Below are 15883 nucleotides of genomic sequence, written 5' to 3'. Positions count from 1 at the left end.
CTGATACAAGACTATTCTACGTAGCTATTGAGAAGAATGTGGGGGCTCTAGAGCACTGACACGACCAAGTATCACATCTCATTTTATGGGACCCACTGTCAGCTTTAGTGAACTATTTTTAATTAAGAAAGAATAGAAGCCTTTTACATGACTCAATCAAGACCACTGAGAAGACAGCAGAAAAAAAGGGAGGTTAAGAGAAGAAGACACCCTAAATATTTCATTTAAATTTGAAAAATATAAATGAGAATGAATTTGTATATTCTTTCTCCAGGCTTTTGATATAGAATCAAAGACTTTAATTATGGGTCCCCCTGTCCTTTTCAGAAAAAAAAAAAGAAATCCCACTTCTAAAATACAGCTTCAGATTTCTTGATTCAGTTTCTTCACGTGGAGTGGGGAATAAAAATTTGTGCAAAGCAGTACAGGCAGCACTCTGCTTAGATCTGTATTTTCCCCCAATCTTTTACATCCTCTCCTAGTAGGATGCAGTTCTTTCACGTTCCAGCCTTTAGCAAATATGTTTGGAGTGCTGACCTTAGTTCATGAAGGGAATTCCTGTCCTACTCACACTCTGGTTGATATAATTAAAATGTACCATTACTGTGACAACTACTAGGATGAAAGTTGTGGAAACAAGATTAACTTTCAACAAATGTAAAGCTCAATTACTTCCAACTCTAAATTGACATTCAAGTCTATCAATCAATGTTTTATGAGCTTTTTAATGAAATTAACATGAGTGAGTTTAACCTGGTATCATTAACTCTATATCAATGGACATTATAAGTTTCTAGACCCGCACTGTCCAGTGTGGCAGCCACTGGCTACCTGTGGCTATGGGACAGTAGAGACAGGGATGTAAGCATAACACACACCAGACTCCAGAGTCTTCCTATGAACAAGAGAATGCAAAATACAGTGTTAAAAATTTCTATGTTGACAATATAAAGAATGACAAAAATCAGGCCCTAAAATTCAAAGACCCAATAAAAAAATGGGCATCTGAGATGAACACACAGTTCTCAGATGAAGAAATACAAAGAGCAAATAAATATATGAAAAAAATGTTCAACATCACTGGTCATTGGAGAGATGCAAATTAAAACAACACTGAGATTCCATCTCACCCCAGAGAGAATGGCTACCATCAGGAAATCAATGAATAAGAAATGCTGGAGGGGCTGTGGGGAAAAAGGAACTCTTCTCCACTGCTGGTGGGAGTGTAGACTGGTGCAACCACTGTGGAAATCAGTTTGGAGATTCCTCAAAAAACTAGGCTTGAAGGTCCCATCCAACTCAGCTATTCCCTTTCTGGATATTTTTCCAGAAGAACTGAAAACATCAAACCACAACGATATATGTGCACCCATGCTTATAGCACCACCATTTGTCATAGCTAAATCTTGGAAACAAACCAAATGCCCATCAACAGAGATATCGATAAAAATGATGTAGTGTTTCTATACAATGGAGTATTACTCAGCTATAAAGAAAGATAAACTTGAGGCTTAGGTAAATGGATGCAACTAGAGACCATACTCACAAGTGAAACAAATCAGACCCACATGTATAAATATTGTACTGTCTCCCTAGTGTAAGAAATTGAAAGAGTAAATAAAATCCAAGAGGTACAATAGATACGGTGAAAGGGAAAGAAACTGCTAGGGGAAAAGGAAAAAAGAAAGGAGGAGAAAAAATATGTATATACACAAGATAGCTAAAATAACGTACTACTAATTTCTATTGGTTTATTGAAAGGAACAGTTAAAGCTCAATTTTTTGACCAATTTTACATGCTTATATCTGGCAATCCGAATAACTACTTTGAAGATACACATGCATATAACAATCACTGTTGATTTCCTATCATCTTGTTTTGAAATTCTATATTGTTTTTAATGTTTTTCTATTCTCTTTAAAATAAAAAAAGAAATTTTTTTTAAAAAGGAAAGAACAGCTGGGAGGGGGAAAGGAGAAAAGAAGGAAGGAAAAAGAAGAAAAATATATATATACAAGATAGTTAAGATAGTTGTACTACTAATTTCTCTTCATTCATTGCAAACAAATGTTTGTGCTTATACTATATGATCAATTTTTCGTGCCTGTATCTTCTAATCTGAGCAACTACTTTAAAGATAACAATATGCAACGTATTAACCATTGTTACACTCCTACTATCTTGTTTTGAAAGTTTGTGTCATTGTTTTTATTGTTTAAATTTTTTTAAAATGAAAATAAAAAATAGTATCTTTAGATTAGATTTTTGAAATACTGGATTAAATTAAGCATGTTATTAAAATTAACCTCGCTCACTGCTTTTATTAACAATGTGGCTACTGCTTATGTGAAGGGCAAATGTTGCTCTCCCTCTCCTCCTGATGGGCGGCACTGTGTGGACCTGTACACCTTAGACCTGTAGACCCGACACTCAACAGTGCTGTTATACGAGGCTCCACTGAAAACGACAGGTCAAACTCTTTCATCATCGCCGCCTGAATCAGAGGCATCCTGGAGCACTGGCTTACAGCTTCCCCTAAGTGGACTTGTGACTCTGTGTCAGGCACTCACAAACTGACGCCCACCTTGGTACCACCTATCAGCTCAAAGCAATTTTCACATTTTCAAATAGCTGAGAAAAAATTAAAAGATTAATATTTTTGACGTGTAAACATTACCTCAAATTCAATGTCAGTGTCTATAAATAAAGTTTTATTGGCACACAGCCGTGTTCAGTTTGTGCATTGCCGAGGACTGCTCAGGGCCAGCAGGGCACAGCTGGTCGGCAGCAGCAGAGACCACAGTGTCTATAAAGTCTGCAACATTTGCTGTCAGGCCATTGGCCGAGAGCTCGCTGGCTGCTCTGTCATCCCTTAGGCTCCTGGGCAGAGTCAGCCGCCACCTGAGCCTACAGGCCCTGGGAAAGCGATGGAAAGGGGAGACTGTGTCTCCATTCTGCTCCCTGCCAGAGTCTGGTGTGAACGTCAAACTACTTAACCTGCTTTTGCTATATATTCTTCACTCAAAAAGCGCCTAGAACCCCAGCTCCCAGGACAGTTTCTACACAGATGGCACCACAGAAATGCCCAGGGATGTGCTGGCATCCAGAGGTCAGGGTGCTCTTAGCTTTCGAATTCTCCTCTTCCACCCATGAGACCCCTGATGGTCCGAAGGAAGCCGGGCCTCCCTGCCCTGCTGGCGTCTAGCAGCGGGGGAGATTTTCTGCCTTCTCCTTGGCAGGACCATTCAGCCCCCGGTTCCTCTGGTGCCTACCTCCGTGGAGCCTGTGAATGCAATCTTGTCTATGCCAACGTGAGAAGCAATCGCTGCGCCAGCTGTCGGCCCATATCCTGGCAGGATATTGATCACTCCAGGTGGAAAGCCAGCCTAAAAGAACGAAATGCAGAATGGGAGGAACTGTGCTTTGCGAGCACCGACACACCCCGTCAGAAGGGACGCACGCAGGGCTCGCGGGGAAGCGTCGAGCCCTGGGGTCACCCGTCCTACCTCCTTGATCAGGGCTCCCATGTACAGGGCGCTGAGCGGCGTCTGCTCCGCTGGCTTGATCACCACCGTGTTGCCGCAGCACAGAGCTGGAGCGATCTTCCAGGCGAACATCAGCAGGGGGAAGTTCCACTGAGGAAGAAGACGCGGGGTCCGCACGTGGGAAAGCACCCCTGTACTGCTCTGTCTTTAAACTCATCTGTGAGATTTCTCAGACTCATCCTCCACGTAAACCTTGCCCACCACAAGGTAGATGATTAGGTTTCTAATTACTTCATTAAAAATGCAATGGCAGTGCCAGGGATATAGCTCAGTGGTACAAGCGCCTGCCTGGCAAGTGCAAAGTCCCGAGTTTGATTTCCGGTACCAAAAAAAAAGAGAAAAATGCAATGGCAATGACTTTGAAAAACAAACCCACCTTTCTTTTGTGTACAACAAATTACTTTATTCTAACAATCCCCCCAAGAAATCTCATGATGAAAAGGGCACTTTCACTTTTCCTTTGTACTGTCTTGGTTTTTCATTATTCTTCTGTCCTGTTAGTTTTAAAGTTAGGTTCCATTAAGTTTTTGTGTGTGAAACTTTCTCTCAAATTTGGGCTTTTTACAGCAGGGTTTTTCCTCTTTGGTGTGAAAGCCATTTGACTGGAAGAAGTGAAAAGAAGATTGTAACTGTACATTATGTTATTCCAATGTGTGCCCTTTTCTTCCCAAAGGGTCACAAAACCTACATTATTCCAAAAAACAGTTATCTACGGACAAGCACGCAGAATTGTTAATCTGTCTCCTCCCTACTGCAAAATGATGTAGTGAACCTGAAATATATTTACGAGCATATGACTTTAGGGCCTACAGAGGTTTAAACTGACTGGACCAGGCTCTCAAGCTTGCAGTGTCATAAACTCAGGCACGAGCCTCACTGCTATCAGGTGTCACTGATAGTTTCATAAGGAGGAAGGCAGTAATCCTCGTCCCCGAGGGCAGAGTTCTGCCTGACGCATCTCAGCTGCCAGCCCCAAAGGGTTCCCACTAGCTCTGGCAAGCCTGCAAAAATATACAAGTGTCTTGCCTTCACCAAACACCCAATTTCTTTTCCCTTTGGTTGTTTATAAACTTGAGAGTCCTTGGTGATGTTTTAATTCCATCTGCAGTGTATAAATCTTGGAGTGCGGTAATTGAACCAGAGCTAGCTGACAGGTGACCTTCATCCTGTCCGAGAAGCTTCAGCTCTGAGCCTGGGGAAGGGCAGGAGGAGCAGGTCTGGGTCCCCACTGAGGTGACAGATCTTACCCTGCGCAGCTCCAAGCGGGTCCCCTGGGGTTAGGAGCAGGAGGACTCCAACAACCAACCTTCTCATCTCCCTTTCCAATCTCTAATAAATGTCATAGTTGCCTGGGGCTTATTGATCGTTTGAATAACTATTAATAACTCCCTCAGGTCTTTAGCTCCCAAGCCAAAGACTGTCTTCAGCTATCTGCTGCATTTTGACAAGAGAAATCTTGTCTCTACTGTAAGTGTAATTTGAGCCTTTCCTTGACATCTCCACCGGAAGGAACTATTAGCTCATACCGTTAGCAGATGCCCTGACGTTTTATATTGCGCCGAGGGTGTGTACGAGGGAGCGAGCAAAGGACAATGTCTAACGTTCCAACCCAAACACTGAGAAGGACATCTATTTCCCTTTACAAGGCGCACAACAGCCCGGCATGGTTTCAATTACGACCGTGACGTTAATTGTACTGCTGCGTCTTTTGTAGCGTCTTCCAAGGAGAATCTTGTGAAAAGAAACGGTGGGAAAGAGGAAGATTGAAGGACCATATAAAACAATACGCCTGGAAAGATGGTGAGTCACAGGTCTAAAAAATAAACAAGCAAATATAACAAAGCATCGACTTTCTTCGAGCAGGAGACACATCCATAATCAAGGGCAGGTTATTAATACGCTGTGCTCTGCTTTGCTTATTGGAGTCAGGAGATTCCACAACTCGAGAGCTCAACTCCTAGTAACGGAGCTGCAACCTTGTCAACCTGTTCAAATAAGCACTTATTGGGCGGCTGGTGAAGATATGTCAACAACACGAGCTCCGTTTTTTTCTCCCCAGTAATGGAAAACACACATCACCCAGGACCCTGCTTCTCGTGTCTACAGCAGAACTGAGTGGAAGGAAAACACACCCGAGGCTTGAGGGGCTCACTCACCGGGATGATCTGTCCGCACACCCCGATGGGCTCGTGTCTTGTGAAGGTGAAGTAGTCCCCATCTGAAAGAAAAGGCCAGTCACTCCCAGGAAGCTTAGACTAGAAGGGAGAGAAATGCAGAGGGAGAACTTCCGTGGCAACAAAAACAGAAATGAAATTTTAAAAAAAACCACCCTAATCAACCATACCCTAATCAACCATGAAATTTAAAAAAAAACCACCCCAATCAACCATACATGGTCTTTCCTTTCCAGAACTGGGAGAAGCCGGTAGGAAAGCCGTCACCTGGCCTTGCAGCACCTGTGGATGGGCATCCCAGACCCCCAGAGTCTGAGGAGAGGACCTCAAGGGCCCGATACGTGACAAGTCTGTGATACTAGAAGTCGGGGGAGGGGATTAAACACTAAAGTGTATGCTCTGTGTTAAAATGACAGACGAGGACAGTTATCTGACATAAAAACCGAAGTATCTCAAACTTTTAAATAACTTTCTAAGTATTAAAAAGCAGTAAATGAAATGCTATTGGACAAATTTAAAATGCTGGTCAACTGGGAGAAAAGCAGAGGAAAACTACGATGCACTCCCTAACTCAAACCAGCTATGCAAACGCACTCCCTGGAGACCCGTGCAGCCCAGCCAGACCTGGTGCTGCTTAGCAGAGGCAAAACCCACTTTAGAGAAGGTCACCAGAGTGTGCTGGGAGGTGAGCACGTCCTATCCCCTGGCTACAAGGCAGAGAGCTTGAGAGAAAATGAGTAACTTCTCTTCTCTTATGGGTGCAATAGGCAGCTGGGGTAGTTGGCCCGGACGTCCAACACAAACTTCATTGCTTTTGTCTGAGTTAGTTTTAAAAGGTTAATTGAGCCAGTTGACTCAGTTTTTAGCACACGGTCTTTCCTTTCCAGAACTGGGCAAAGTCTCTGCTTTTCCTTTGGGGACTTCCCTCGAGTTGTCTGCTCTCTCAAAGCAGCCCCCGAAGGGGTGGGGATGTAGCTCAGTGTGCAGGGCTTGCCCTAGTATGCAGGGAGCCCTGGGTTTGATCCCCAGGACCACCACCACCAAAAAAAAAAAAAAAAGAAAACCAACAAGTAGCCCCCAAGGAAAGCGTGTGGGTTGGAGAGCAAAACAGAAGAGACACCAACTAGACCAAGTAATCGTCCTTTCTGAGCAGAGCATAATCACTACTATTTATCACCTGGACTTGTGGTAACTGAATTCAGAATTACACCGTTTTAAGTCATTCAAGTCCTGTGTCTTTCTCTCTCCTCTCTAGACCTCTGCTCTCTAGTCTTCCTGCCAGAATTAAGTACTGACTGCTGCTGGTGCATCTTTGCAAAGAACTTTTATTTATTCACATACAAGGATATGTCTCATCCTTTTATCCCTCTTCCTTGGGAAAATATAAAGGAGCTCGTGTTATTCACCATCTTTCACGTTTTATTCTCTAACTTTTTCCATATGAATGGGCACACCTTTTTCATGCCTGCATGCTACCCTACTGGCTCAGTAAGTCATGATATTACAGTGAACTCCCTGAGGGTCAGTGAGGCTGCTTTCTGTGGAGCTATCTATAAATAACACTATAAAGACTATTATGTTATACATCCTTGCATGTCTGTGTATTTTCCTGATCAAAGTGTATGTGCATTTCACACTTCCACAAATATTTGCAAAATCACCATTCAGAAAGTTGCACAATTCTTAATTCTAATAACATGCTGAATTTTCTACTCTTTAACACTAGGGTTTTTCAGACATCTTGATTTCAGCTCAGCTGGTGGAGAGAAGGCGGCAACCTGTTATGATTCTTGTCTACGAACATGAGCACTTTTCATGTTTGCTGGCTGATTTCAATTTTTTTCTCAAGGCCATGTCTTTGGCCACTTTTCTTTTGGGCTTTTCATCTTTATAGTCATCTGAAGAGCTCCACGGACCTTAAATAAATTTGATTTCTGTCATATTATTGCAAAGGTTTCCCCCATAATCTGCTCCTTATCTCTTGACTTTATTTTACGCACAGGATTTTAAATGAAAGAAATGAGGAAGGAGGCAGGCTCGGCAGCCATAGGAAGTTGTTTTACAATATTTCCATTCCAACAGAGCGTAGTCAAATGTGGCCACTATCCGTAGGATGACAATAAGTCCTAGTGATGTTTTCAAATCAAATTGATTATATTAGCTTGTAGACAGACAACTCCCACATCCTCTGAGAACAGATCATTGTTTACAAAAGCGCAAGTTACCACCCACCTTCAATCTGTCAAACTCTCGAAGGGTTTTCACACAGAGCGAGGACTCCCACCAACATGCTAACAAGTGTCACCGGCAAGGAAACCTCCCCCAGGCCGCATTGTGACACGGCTCTGGGGCTGGTCTCAGGGAAAGGAGCACAGAATCAGAGGGGAATGCTGGGACAGAGTGCAGGCAGGCTGAGAAAAGAGTCAGGGAGAGGGAAGTGAAGGAGAGAACGTGTATGTTTCAGCAGAACCTGGAGGAAACTGGAGTGGCCCGGAGGGAGTTCAAAGGCATCTGCCCACACGATGAGGCAACACACACAGCATCTCCCCATCTGTATCCTAAATGCTTGGGACCTTAGTTGTATTGCTTACATAATTTGAAAAGTTACTGGAGAAATGAAAGCAAACAGAAAAAATCTAAACAAAATCTTTAAAAAGCTGGTTCCACAAGGCATTGAACCCGACTCCGCAATTACGTCTTATAAAAGAAATTGTTTGGGGGAATAAAACTTCCTGGGTAACTTGCTCAGATCTGACAAACAGTTGGTTAAAGGTTAGTATGAGAAAAGGACTGAATTTTCCAGTCCCACAGTTCTTCTAAATGGTAAATCAAGAAATAAAAGGTATTTGGTGCTTGAACTCTTCAGAAAGGAGCACTGCTGAAAGGAATACAGGGTCCTCAGCCCAGTGAACCCCATCGTAGTCTCATCCGGACAGTGAGCAGTCACACCCCAGTTGCCTGGCTGCATCCTCCCTGGCCCCTGACCTAGGGCTAGCAGCACCCAGAGGTGCTTCCCTGCACCAGCTCCCACAGTGTTACTCTGAGGCTGGCCCTCAAGAGACTCCTACGTGACTGCGGCCATGTCTAAGTATCACCCGCTCCATCCTCACTTAATAATTTTTGTTAATCCACCCAACTTTCAAAAACATGCACACAGCCACTTGTTAGCCTCACCTGAAGAAAACCTATGAAATAATAGGTTTCTAGGGTTGGCGATATTTCTTCTAATGATCTTTAAATCTCATAATTAAATAAAAAGTGTCCCTTGGTTTGTTGTAGAGGATCATCCAGCGTGCTGGCTTGCTGCAGGGCAGGTGACATGGTGGCTCGGAAGTAAATGCCACCATAGGCACCCAGCCATCCCGTTCACGCATCAGCAGGATGTCCCTCCAGGCTCCCAAGTGCTGGATCCAGAGGAGCTGTGGGGTGGAGGAGAGCCTGCAGGTCTATTGATGGCCAGCTATGGCTTTCTAGCTGTCTGACCTCATTTGTATTCATTTACTGTTTGCCTCTCTGATAGGTTTTAACCTATCAGAAAGAAAGTGGTGGTCCAGGAGAATGTGATCACTGTCATTACTACTTTTTAAATGATAGCATAAGAACAACACCACCACATGTCTCAGTAGAACTTTATAAAATATTTTCATGTCTTCATTTCCCTTTCATATTCAAGGAAAAACTAAAGCAGCTATCAATATTAATACTGTTAGGTGGAGAGAATATGCCACTGAGAGGTCCGTATAAAGTGATACATCTGGCTCTGGACTTGAATGTCGGTCATCAGACTTCAGGTTTTTTAGCCACAAAAACATACTAAGACCCTTCAGTGAGGAAGACATTGAATTCAGGTGCATAAGCCTAGAATTAGAGTGCAATGCCCAGGAGTACAAGCGGGGTAAAAGCAAATAAACAAAACCTTAATGACAACCCGCCTTGTGAGGGAGGGTGAGAGGATTCTCAGCAGAATCAGACACAGTGAATTCACCTAAACTCTGGTATCTTAAGTTCTAAAGAGAACCTGGCAGAGCAACTTCCCCAAAATGTGGAAGCTCAGGGCTGAGCACCTTGGTCCCTTTCCTTCAGGTACAGCCTACCTGATGGGAGACAGTGTCAGTTCTCTTTCTCCATACCTAAGATGAGATATGATAATGTGTAACGTGAGTGCTCCTCTCTGTTTAGAAGAAAAAGTTACAGCCCATTTTTTCACCCTTTGTATTAATAATGCTCTCTATATATGGCAGGATGACCTCCAAGGTCATTTCATTTCTCTAGCTTTGTGCTGTAAGTTCGGAAGCTTGATATAGAACCAGTCTCCACCCTAACTCAGATACTTGGTTCTAGGCTAAGACGACTGTAGGTCTTCTCACTCAAACATAAGCACTCACAGAGAGAACTTAGGCTCAGCAAGACAGAATTACTTTTGATGATGCCATAAAAATGATCTAAATTTCACATTCTGAGTCAATAGGTTAAAACACAACAGTTATGGAAAAAAACTAAAGTAAAAATGGATACCAAAACAGACGACATCATACATGGAAGACTTTTTCTCTAAGGCTCTTTTCCCTTTCACTTAAGAAAGTTGTTATGCTTTAGATCTAAAATATCCCCCGATAGTTTCATGTTCATGGATGGGCCCCAGAGGGAGAAGGTTGCTTGGAGTGTGACCCGGAAGAGTGTGTTCTTGTTCCTGTTCACCCCTCCCTTCTCCTTCCTTGCTGTATTGGGGTGGGAGGCTTTCCCCTGTCATGGCCACTTCTGCCCTGGAGCCAGCTAACCATGCACTGAACCCTCGGAAATGGTGAGCCAAAATAACTGCCCACCCCATCCTTTAAACTGCATGTGTCAGGTAATTTGTCCCAGCAGTAGAGAAGTGACTAATACAAAAACAAAAAAACTTAAAGAGTAGTATAAATTGCTCATCCAAGAGGTGCACATTAAGACACAGCCAGAGACAACTTTTCTGGTATGTTTTTATGCCTTCATATTTTTAGTGACCAAAGAATAGTTTTCACCTCAGGAAGAATATAAAAATCTTACAATTGAATGCTTCCTTCTACCATAACTTTGGTGGAACCGTGGATTAAATTTTACTGAGTGTGCGTGCACCGGGCTATTTCTGTAACTGTGCTGAGAGAAGCCTTTGTCCCTAGAGGTAATAACAGGATGAGCCTCTTCTGCAGCTGTGAAATACACAGCCACTGCTCTGCATGACCACACTACACAAGAGACATAGCAGTATTTATGTTAATTAAAAATATAAACATTTCCATAATTTCTTCACGGTAAGCATCACTGCTAAAGGCAGATGTTACAGTTTCCCGAAAAAAATTTAACGTGATTTTTATTCTCGTAAGAATATCTGGCATCGGCACATTCAATGCACAAACTAGTGAGAAAGTGGTTAGGAATCTTTACACTCAGTAAAATCAGAAACAAATTATATAGGAAATATGAAAGACTATAAAGCATTCCAAACTTCACCAGAAATTGAGGAGGACATTATCAGATAGTTCCTAATTATAACACTAAGAGCATTTTAAGAACTGTAGCAAGTTATATACACCTATTAACCATACAAATGGGTTTATTTAATGACATAAAAATCTGTAACCTAATTCACTTACTAGAAGATCATCTTCCCATCTCTAATCTTCATACAGAATTACCTTTTGAGGAGCTAGAACCCCTTCTGATGACCCTAGCATTAAACAAGTAGACCAATTCCAATGAACTGTCCCATTAGGGACCCTCACAGGTCCCTGTGCCCGCTGACACTCTGCAGAGCTCTCTGAACATTTTACAGTGACAGCGATAAATTCTGTAAAAAGCCCATTCAAACGGTGAAACTTCACATTAGCCCGAAGTAGTTTTAATGCTGTTCTTCCCAGGAATCTGCTAGCAGATTCTAAGAAGTTAGGTTACACGTTCCTGAGGCTGTCATGAAGATGTCTTAACCCTAACATTATTACATTACACACCCTTTAAAAGGTCAATTTACTTCTCTGGACTGGTTTCTCTGTCTATAAAATGAGGAGCCTGGCTTTACGGATCCCTGAGGTCCTTTTCAACTCTAGACTCTCGCAGAGGTTCCCGGTGAGGCTGACTTCACGACCACTCGTCACTACCAGTTTGGAGCCCACTGGCGACAGCTGGTCCTTCTCAGATGGGCAGAGCACACAGCTTCTCCCTGCCGCTCGGACTGGACAAGATCTCAGCTCTCACCCTGTGTGTTCACAGCTGACAGCCCTGACCCCAAACAGGAGGACTGAAGGGAAAACCTTAGGATCCCAGTCAATACCTGTGTACCTTTCACCCTATTCTTTAACAGGTTCAACTGAAAAAGCGGAAAGAAATGTAAATAATTACATATGCCCTGCGTAGTCTTTAACCTTTTCCATATGCTAACATATCATAAGACTATTTTTAGGTCAGCATTCAGCTTAAAGTAAACTACACTTTCTATACATACCATAAAATCAACGCTCAGCGCACAGAAAAATCGAAGATAACACAGAGCCATTAATTCCCATTTCTCCCTCAGTAAACTGAAAATAAAAAAACTGATCTTTCCTCTGTTGCAAGGAAGTTATGAATAGGCAAGAAGCAGCAGATCTGATAGAAGTTAAAAAACAATCAAAATGGGGAGAATAGTATTTCTCATCAGGACTGCTCTGACACTGAGGATAATAAACAAGCACAGAGAAAGTGTTGGGTTACTACTTATCATAAGTAGGGGCTGGGCAGAAGGATCAAAGCATAGGACATTCAGTCAGACAGAACGGCTGCCTCAGGCTCCATGGCATGAAATACTGGAGACTGCCATACAGGGAGTGAGAGCTAGACCCTTGTGGATCAAACTGACATTGCATAATTTGCAGTAATGGCCCGAGTGTGGGCCTTGGGTGGAGCAGAACAGAGACCAGTGGGAGAAACTCCCAATTCAGGGGAGGAAACAGCTGGCTGGTTAATCACTCTGAAGAAATAATCCTTTCTTGCCCCTCCCAGCCTTTTTACTGGGAGACTACCCTTCCAGGGACAAGCAAAGCAGATACTTGTTTTCAACAACTGACTACGCATTCATAGCAAAGCGCTTTCTAAAATGCAATTTTGAGCAAAGCAATCATCTATTTAGAGTAATTCTGTGTCTCACCACTGCCTTTGGAATAAAGCCTGTAACACAACTGATGTAGGCCTGGCGCCCTCCTGTCTCTGTATCTGACTGGCTTTTCCCACGCAGCGGCACCCTGCCCTCTCCTCCCCCCACAGGCTCCCCTCCGTCCGTCTCGCCTCCCCGACATAACAAGGAGACGGATTGTGGGCAGGTGGGAAGGGTGCCCCTCTGCCCAGGTCACTGAACTCATGCTTCACCCTCCAAACGGGCCACACTGAACTGCACACTGGACATCTTGCTCAGCTTTGTATCCCCAGGGCCCAAGACGGGGTCTGAAACATAGCAGGTGCTCAGAGACATCTGCAGTGAATGAACGAACGAAGAATAACTGGGCAAGAGGCTAGAGGCGATGCCGGCAGAGGAGGTGGAGGAAGCTCTCTTCCTACTTCCACTCTTCTCCAGCCTCCCTCGGTGGGAAGAAGGGAGGTGGACAGCAACACGAGTCTCCCCGCTCTTTGTGGTTCTTACCCTTCAGTGTCAGAGATGCTAAGCTAGATGAAGCATCGCGTCATTCGATGTAGGAAAGCAGTGCAGCCTTAGATTTTTAATTTAAAACCTTTCAGGTTAGTTTTTATGAGTGACCGGCCACAGCTGTGTGCTCTTCCTCCCGGACCCTCACTATGAAGGCCATTCTAGCTACATGATACAGCCAGGGGATGCACAACCACACATGGTCCAGAACATGTGGAATTCCTAAGTGCTACCTTGCTAAAACCGTCTAGATACCGTCGATCATTATTCATCGATTCCGGACTGGAGAACTTGCCCGCTTGCTGAAGCAGCCCCAAAACCAGTACCTGCAACATTTTCACAATCATTTCCAGCAAAAAAATCTGCCTGGGCCCGGACATTTGATCTCAGTGGAAGCTGAACAAGGTGACACTAAGAATTCTTGCCTTAACTCTTATATTTTTGTGATTTCTTTAATACCATGTTCTCCCATTTTTGTGGTTCTGTTTATGATCTTGCTCTAAGGGCTCCTGAGCACCATGCAGAAGTACTGCTGGTGTGTGTCCCCAGAATGTGACCCTAGTGTTAGGCCAAGTCCATTTGGGTACAAGCTGCTGGCTGGCTTGCCATGAATTCAATGTGCGTATGCCAAAAATATATGTTAAAGGAAGGGGCTTTCAACAGGAACTCATATAAAACAAGCTCACATTCTGAATGGTTGACGAAAATGCTCTGCGTAGATGCTCACGGGCACCTAGTCACGCATTTACTGTAGGAGCAGCAGTTCAGAATTTGCAAATTCAGTGTCCGTGACAACTTTATGGAACATAACTGAATAATCAGAACCAACTGTGTGTTAACCAAAAACCCTGTGGAAGGTTGAAGGGCACACTGAAGTTTATAGCAGATTTTCTAGGGAGAAAATAACTTGGGTTTGAATCTAAAACCTGCTACTGATTGGCCACATGGTCTTGTTTAATACACTAAATACTTCCTGCCTTATTTCCTTACCTGTGAAATAGGGCCTGTCTTTTTAAGTTCAGACACTAAATACTTCCTGCCTTATTTCCTTACCTGTGAAATAGGGCCTGTCTTTTTAAGTTCAGCGTATGGTTGCATTATTTCCTTACCTGTGAAATAGGGCCTGTGTTTTTAAGTTCTGCCTTATTTCCTTACCTGTGAAATAGGGCCTGTCTTTTTAAGTTCTGCCTTATTTCCTTACCTGTGAAATAGGGCCTGTCTTTTTAAGTTCAGCGTATGTCACAGGATCACATACAAAATCACTAGATCTTATATATGAAAGATCACTTCATACTCTGAGGTGCTATGCAAATACATCATGAGTTTATGTCACCATTCCAAATACAAAGAAAAAATTTTTTTGCAGAGAAATGCATGAGACACAATGCAGACCCTATGGTTAAATGCTAACAGCCTTCCTATAATGTCCATTTCACTGTGGGACGAGGTCCAGGATACAAAGACAAATCAAGCTGCTGTTAAATATGGACCTAGAAACTTGCAAAGATGAAGTGACTGAGCAAACCGGAGGAAAATGCGTGAATAACGAGGACCCTGCCCACCAGCCCGGCCATCTCCTGTGATCCCACTGCTTTGGTGCGGCTCGACACATTAAGCACGGTGAGACCTGCTACCTCCGTCGGTCTCATACAGCTACTCCTTCCACCCTGCAGCTAAAATGAATCCTCCGGTGAAGTGATTAAGAGCCAAGGCTCTCGGGCCAAAACTTGAGCTCTAAAACTTATTAGCATGTGAATTAGGAACACTATTCAACTTGCCCAGGCTTCAGCTTCCTCCTGGGTCAGCTGGGGGTGTTAGCTACAGAGTATGGCTCCTCGGGTTGCTGTGGAAGCACTCGACTGGTGTCATCACCAGGGTTCAAGCCCAGCCCAGACCTCTCCGCCCACCACCCTAGTCCTGGGTGCTTTCCGGCTCCCTAAGGGCTTAGCGCTGACCTAACGGTAGCACCTCTGTTTAACTCCCCTGCAGAGCCTTGTCATGGCTTTGTGGTGCTGGTTTTGATCTGGATCTTAATGATATAAAAAGAAAAAAGTCAGAATTATTGTTTTTATAGATTACAAAAGTAATATGTGGTCATTAGAGCAAACACAGAAAATAGGGAAAAATATGAAGAAGGAATGAAAAATTACCCATAGTCCCACCGCCTGGAGACACGACTTTTAACATTTTAGATTATTCCCTTTTAAAGAGGGGATCTTGTGTTTCAGAGGGCAAGCGCTAAGTCTTAATCTTCTTGGGGTTTTCTGGGACTCACCCCTGCCCCCTGTTCCTCTGTACCCCTGGCGCCTAACCCAGCACCAGTAGCTAACAAACATATACACCTGTTCCTTCGCTGACTGACACGTCGATTTAAGTGGCACATCCATGCTCCTGTGTGAAGACTATCTACCTAGAGCAGGAGTGACACTGTCAGGTGACATCACTTGTTTGGCTCTTTGCTTGGTTTAAGCTGCTGGAAGTGTCTTGGGTCCCTATCGTTTGTGGCCGTTGCTTGGGC

General features: G+C 43.6%; 1 protein-coding gene across 2 annotated transcripts in view; it reads right to left on the bottom strand.

The window, feature by feature from the left end:
* Aldh1a2 (aldehyde dehydrogenase 1 family, member A2) overlaps nucleotides 1–15883 on the bottom strand; it is a 46471-nt gene that overhangs the window by 26508 nt on the left and 4080 nt on the right. For both annotated transcript variants that reach the window (XM_005393845.2, XM_005393844.2), the window contains exons 4-6: nucleotides 5703–5764; nucleotides 3508–3636; nucleotides 3274–3387 (exon numbers count right to left, since the gene is read on the bottom strand). In XM_005393845.2, coding sequence (XP_005393902.1) covers nucleotides 3274–3387; nucleotides 3508–3636; nucleotides 5703–5764 — 305 coding nt within the window. The remainder of the gene's footprint in view (nucleotides 1–3273; nucleotides 3388–3507; nucleotides 3637–5702; nucleotides 5765–15883) is intronic.

Source organism: Chinchilla lanigera, unplaced genomic scaffold (assembly GCF_000276665.1).
Source record: "Chinchilla lanigera isolate Chin_1 unplaced genomic scaffold, ChiLan1.0 scaffold00049, whole genome shotgun sequence".
Lineage (NCBI taxonomy): Eukaryota > Metazoa > Chordata > Mammalia > Rodentia > Chinchillidae > Chinchilla > Chinchilla lanigera.
This window is presented reverse-complemented; position numbering and strand designations above follow the sequence as displayed.